At 40.5% G+C, this 6,735-nt stretch overlaps 1 protein-coding gene and 1 pseudogene across 1 annotated transcript; one reads left to right on the forward strand and one right to left on the reverse strand.

Annotated features, from left to right (window-relative positions):
* The first annotated feature begins 892 nt into the window (after positions 1-892).
* On the forward strand, positions 893-1,670 carry LOC113223531 (annotated as a pseudogene).
* Positions 1,671-3,198: 1,528 nt separating this feature from the next.
* On the reverse strand, positions 3,199-6,600 carry LOC111527621 (cytoskeleton-associated protein 2-like). The gene is made up of 2 exons (XM_026452952.1): positions 5,767-6,600; positions 3,199-4,674 (listed from the first exon to the last, which is right to left on the reverse strand). Exons 1-2 carry the CDS (start codon positions 6,012-6,014, stop codon positions 4,428-4,430), a joined length of 495 nt encoding a protein of 164 aa, XP_026308737.1. The 5' UTR covers positions 6,015-6,600; the 3' UTR covers positions 3,199-4,427.
* Between the last annotated feature and the right edge of the window lie 135 nt (positions 6,601-6,735).

Here is a 6,735-nt window from a genome sequence, read left to right on the forward strand (position 1 = left end):
TGCTGGGATTATAGGCATCAACCACCGTGCCCAGGCTATATAACCATCTAATTTAATATTGACCAAATGAGATTTCCTTTTGTACCCCAAGCTGATGAACAGGAATGGAGCAATTTTGTTTTCAAATGTTCTATAATGAGCATATATTACTTTATTATTAAGGAAAAATTATTTTTAAAGTGGTTCTATGGTATAAAACTCACAAAAAGTAAAATTTTAATTACTTGTAATTATATCATTGTGAGCTAAATAGTGAACTTTTAAGTTCATACATTTGAAATTTTATCAATTAATTTATAGTAATAAAAAGACACATGATGTGTTTTGGCAGCAGTTGAGGAAGAAACTGGCAACAGCAGTAGCAGCAGGATGGGGGGACACCACGTCCACCCACCCACAGTGACAGCAGAGGTGGCATCCTGAGAAGAGGCAGGCAGTGAGAGACTGCCGCAGCTGGAATGACCAGAGAACCATCAGCAGGGCAGGGCAGCTGTGGGCATGAACCATCTAGATCCCCAAGGAAGGGCAAAAATGGCGTGGGGGAGGTTTTAGATCCAACAACACTAGGAGCAAATCCTCCTCCCGTGGCTAACCCTTTTCTTAACATCTCAGACTTACTTTTTTTTTCTTTCAGAGACAGGGTCTTGCTATGTTACCAGGCTGGAGTATAGGAGCTATTCACAGGCATGATCACAGTGTACACAAGCCTTGAACTCCTAGGCTCAAGTGACTCTCCTGCCTCACCCTACTGAGTAGTTGGAGCTATAGGTATATGACACCATGCCTGGCTAGATTTTTTTCCCCCCACTGGAATAAAACCTTCAGGATTAGTTTCAGATAAATTTATGAGTGGTAAACTGAATCCTTCCTTGCTTGTTTAAAAATGTTTTAGGCCAGACGTTCTTCGCCGAGAGTCGTCGGGGTTTCCTGCTTCAACAGTGCTTGGACGGAACCCAGCCCTCGTCCCCCATCCCGGCCGGCCGCCCATAGCCAGGCCTCCGTCACCTCACCGCGCCCTTGGACCGCCCAAAGGCCCCCGCCGCCGCCCCTGCGCCGTGCAGCCACCGCCGCCGCCGCCACCGCCACTGCCACCGCCTGTCCTTAGCCTCTGCCATGACGACCGCGTCCGTCTCGCAGGTGCGCAGGAGCTAACACCAAGACTCAGAGGTCGCCATCAACCGCCAGATCAGCCTGGAGCTCTGCGCCTCCAACATTTACCTGTCCATGTCTTGCTACTTCGACCGCGATGACGTGGCCTTGAAGAACTTTGCCAAATACTTTCTTCACCAATCTCATGAGGAGAGGGAACATGCCGAGAAACTGATGAAGCTGCAGAACAACTAGATGGCGGAATCTTCCTTCAGGATATCAAGAAACCAGACTGTGAAGACTGGGGTGGGAGAGCGGGCTGAATGCGACGGAGTGTGCATTACATTTGGAAAAAAATGTGAATCAGTCACTACTGCAACTGCACAAACTGGCCACTGATAAAAATGACCCCCATTTGTGTGACTTCATTGAGACACATTACCTGAATGAGCAGGTGAAAGCCATCAAAAAAATTAGGTGACCACGTGACCAACTTGCGCAAGATAGGAGCACCCGAGTCTCGCTTGGCAGAGTATCTCTTTGACAAGCACACCCCTGGATACAGTGATAATGAAAGCTAAGCCTCAGGCTAATTTCCCCATAGCCATGGGGTGACTTCCTTGGTCACCAAGGCAGTGCATGCATGTTGGGGTATCCTTTACCTTTTCTGTAAGTTGTACCAAAACGTCCACTTAAGTTCTTTGATTTGTACCATTCCTTCAAATAAAGAAATTTGGTATCCCCTCCAAAAAAAAATTTTTTTTAGGCTGGGCGCGATGTCTCACGTCTGTAGTCCCAGCACTTTGGGAGGCCAAGGTGGGCGGATCACCTGAGGTCAGGAGTTCAAGACCAGCCTGGCCAACATGACAAAACCCCACCTCCACTAAAAATACAAAAATTAGCTGGGCATGGTGGTGGGCACCTGTAATCTCAGCTACTCAAGAGCCTCTCCTGCCTCAGCCCACCTGCCTCGGCCTCCCAAAGTGTTGGGATTACAGGCGTGAGCCACTGTGCCCAGCTGGAAGACAGGGTTTTTAATGGCAGGGGTACCTTTTAGGAAAGTGGAAGTTACAGACAAAATCATAAATCAATACATGGAGGTTATAATTGGTTTGGCCCAAAAAGGTGGTTACCTCGAAGCAGGGGCTTACAAGTCATAGGTAGATTCAGAGCTTTGCAATGGATAAAATAGGGCTTTGTCTAAAAACCTGGGGTCAGCAGAAAGGAATGTTAAGGTTTGGCCTGTGGGCATGATTCTCTCTAGGCCCCTCAGGAAGAAATTTAGAACAAAGAATCGTGGTTAGAGTTAGTCCTGTTTCCCCTTATCTGAGGTCCACGTGACAGTGGTTGGCATTTTCATCTGGTATGGATCTGTGTTTCTAAAACATTCAAATGTCAAGATGTTATCTTTCATTTCTGTAGGGAACCAAACCTTTTTTCCTTATTCCAGGCTGCTCAATTCACTGTTACGAGGCTAGCTAGGTACCTGGAATTTCCCTTGAAGAGACTCAAGATTTTTCCTTTATTACTATGCATGGGAAGATCCAAGTAGGCCCTTAAGAGGAGTCCCTGTTATGTCTCTACTGGATGCTTATGCACAGTATCACATCATTTAGCTTGGAACAAACCTAGGGAAGAGATAACATAGCTGTCCTTAAGCATCAGAAAAGGAGTAAGACCTCTGGTTGAATGTTAGAACTAGGACTATTTAGAGACAGATTTTCCCCTCAGGTAAAAGTTCTATCTTGAGTTCTCTTTACAAAGGCATTTCAAGCTATGCTATATGGACAAATGAATTATACGCTATGGATATTAAAAAGCTGAGAGTGTATCAAAGCTTGAACTTTATTTCAAAATGGCATATTTTGGGTCAAAGTATGAAAAAAGGCATAGTTATGTTTTTGTTAAAGTGAAAAAAATTAGGTAAAGTTTATATAAGTAGACTGATGATTTTTGAAAATATACCATTAAGCATGTACTTCGGTGTCAAAAACCTCAAGTCGAATCTTACAATGTATTTCATATTTCAAAAGGAAAGCTAAAATTCATTCACTGTGGTTAATCTGCATTTCATAAAATATTTGTTGAAATAAACTTCATTAAAACAGCATTATACAGATATTTTAATTGTATATATATCAGTACACAGAATAAAAGTCCTACTCTCTAGAACATGAGAAGTCAATAAATAGAAAAAGAGATATACAAATGGAATGAACATAAAAACGACTAAGCATGTGATCTTCAACCACATTCATACAGTTTTTAAACTAATCTTTTACAATTAAAAAGTCACTTAATTGAAACTGCAGAGTTGACAGATATGTGCCATATAATTATTAGTTTGGAACCTTACAAAACAACTTTAGTAGTGTTATTTATGTGTGGAGAGAAAACTGTGTATGTAACTATCATGTTTCAGGGGACATGACTTAACAGTGAAGTTTTTATGTTATAGGGAACAAAACAAGTATTAGTATCAGGTATTTTAGAAAGCTGTCTAAACTAGAATGACATTTATTCAGTATGATATATTCTTTCCCTAAGTCCATTCTAATTGCTTAAAATCTATCAAGTGAAGTTACAGAAGTTAAACCACTAAATCTGGCATCTTTCCTTTCTCACACAAAGTATCTTCTCTTAGAAATGGGATATTTAATTAAGTATCCTTCTTGGTGACCCCAATTATAATCTAAAGAGGCCACGAGACCACAGACTACTACTGACAAAAAGTGACAGTACAGACACTTTTCATCAATCAACATGCAGTCCAAGGGACACAAGAGAACACAAGTCTGGGTAACATGAATTTGGTAAAGCAAGCTAAACCTCCTGTGTCTTAGTACTCCAAGTGAGTCATTCTATACAATTTTTGATTAATCCAAGAAAGGCCAAAAGAAAAAAAAAAATAGCATTCTGTTTAAAGGCAGAGGTACATCATCACTTTTAAAAACATGTCAAGGCAAACATACACATTTTACCTAGAATACCTCATTTGCTAGTGATGCATCATTACTGTACTTATACTTAGTAAAGCAAACAGGGTAGTATTATAAACTGTTTATATTCAAGGAACATAGTAAACTAGCTGACAAAATTTACCTATCTGAAAGAAAAAAAATAGTCGGTTGAGATTGACAAGGTAGGATTAGCTTTCCAATGCAGAACAGGACAACTCTTGCCATAACATGAATGTTAATAAAGGAGTTCACTGCCGTGAATACTTAGGATACATAGGTACAAGGCCAACTCCAGACCTAAGGGCAATATAAAGCTACTCAAAACAAAATACCCCACACATAATAAAAACCCCGTTCCCTATCAGAGCTTTATTTCTGTTATGGTGTATCAGCCTCATAGTACACTCGGCACAGTGCTGCATTAGGGCGGCATACAAAAGCATCGGTTTCTCTTCCCAACTCCGTTAGCTGTTCCAATGAAGACACACAAGGATAATGATCTTTTAACATATCTGGCAATTTAGAAGTTTTCTCTTGAAGACGTCGAGAACGTCTCACTGGTGTTAAAAACTTCAGCTCTTTAAATGCGGAATTTGTTTCATCAAACTGCACCTTCTTTTTCACACTGAAAATTAAAACAACATTCCCAGAGTTCAAAAACATGTTAACATTTTTACTCTGTACTTTCATGATATGTACCATACTATATAGCTTGTATAACCATGTAAAAGCATGTAATTGTCTTTTAGAGAGGTACTATAAGCTCACTGAGGTGAGAAACTTACCCTTTTCTCAATTTGTCATTACAACTTGTACACAGTAGATACCTGAGTATCTGTAGAACTGGCTAATTCCTGAATGCCAAAACCTACTCTTATTAATAACACACAGATTCGCACTTTGGGAGGCCGAGACGGGCGGATCACGAAGTCAGGAGATCGAGACCATCCTGGCTAACATGGTGAAACCCCGTCTCTACTAAAAATACAAAAAACTAGCCGGGCGAGGTGGCGGGCGCCTGTAGTTCCAGCTACTCGGGAGGCTGAGGCAGGAGAATGGCGGGAACCCGGGAGGCGGAGCGTGCAGTGAGCTGAGATCCGGCCACTGCACTCCAGCCTGGGCGACAGAGCGAGACTCCATCTCAAAAAAAAAAAAAAAAAAAAACCCCACACAGATTCAAGTAAAATCAAAAAAAAAGTTTTCTTTTTCAAAATGGCAATAGTTAGGGAAAGTAAATACAGTATTTAAGAGGTGAAATGTTCTCATGACATTCTAGTTGTTTAAAAACTTTTCTGTTTTCTTTTTTGTTCTGAGACAGGGTCTTGCTCTGTCATCCAGGCTGGAGTGCAGTGGTGTGATCCTGGCTCACTGCAACCTCTGCCTCCTGGGATCAAGTGATCCTCCCACCTCAGCCTCCCAGGTAGCTGGGCCTACAGGCACACACCACCTTGCCCAGCCAATTTTTTTGTATTTTTTTGTAGAGATGGGGATTTGCCATGTTGCCCAGGATAGTCTTGAACTCCTGGGCTCAAGTGATCTGTCTGCCTCGGCCTCCCAAAGCGCTGATATTACAGGCGTGAGATACCATGACTGGCCTGAAAACATTTCCATATTAATACATGGTAGCTGTAATCTGAAGCTATCTCAAAGATTTTTAAATGCCATATTTATTATCCCCAAGCATGAAAACAAATCATAGTACATTTTAAAAGTTTACCTTTGCAAGTATGGCGTACTAGACACATTATATTTAATTAAGCAACTGGTCCTCGTTTCTGTATTGGGGGTTTTAACATCATGGGTTGGATCTTTTGTTTTGTTCTCTTGCTCTTTTTCACAATCTTGAAATAGCAAATTTCTATGATGTTTACTCTCCATTTCCAGTTTTTCTGGATCTACATCAACACCTTTATCTTCAATACTGACTTCTTTGACTTCTTCCTTGGTTGCACAAGCCTTCTCCATATTTTCTCCTACAGAAAATACATTTATAGATTAAGCTTTTGGCTGAATTTTAAGAACAAAATCAGAAGACATTAAAGGTGTTCCTAGTTGGCCAAATTTTCAAAATAAAAGAACACAATTGCCATCTCTGAACCATTCCTCTTCCTCAGCAAATACTGCTGCCAACTATATAACAAGTAATAATATAAAATGAAATAAATGCTATATATGAAATAAGAACAAAGGATTCTTAAAACCCACAAAAAGAAACAACTAACTTTGCTTGTGCTATAGGGAGATGGTTAGAGAATGGGACAAGCGACATTTAGGCTGGGTCTTAAAAATGAGTACTTGACCAAGACCAAAGAAGACAACCTTCATATGGCACATAAAAGAAAACAATCTATTAACATAATGTTAAAGAGCCAGTGTGTGTAGAATATAGGGTAAGGAGCAAGGTTAGGAGTGGGAGCAGGAGGTATTGAGCTTAGATAGGTAAGCAAGAGCTGGATTTTAATGAGCTTTATATGAAAGAAGTTTGGTAAAAACAATTCACCAGAGACAGATATAATTAAATTTGGTCAATATAAAGGACTGTCTAGAATGGCAGAGAATGAAAAGTAACAATCTGTGATGGCAAGATGACAAGGTTGTTGTAATAGCCTAAGTAAGGAAGAGGTTGGACAGGAAGGAAGGGTCCAATCTGAGAAATATTTCTGAGAACATTCTTTTTTTTTTTTTT

Source organism: Piliocolobus tephrosceles, unplaced genomic scaffold (genome assembly GCF_002776525.5).
Source record: "Piliocolobus tephrosceles isolate RC106 unplaced genomic scaffold, ASM277652v3 unscaffolded_41708, whole genome shotgun sequence".
Classification (NCBI taxonomy): domain Eukaryota; kingdom Metazoa; phylum Chordata; class Mammalia; order Primates; family Cercopithecidae; genus Piliocolobus; species Piliocolobus tephrosceles.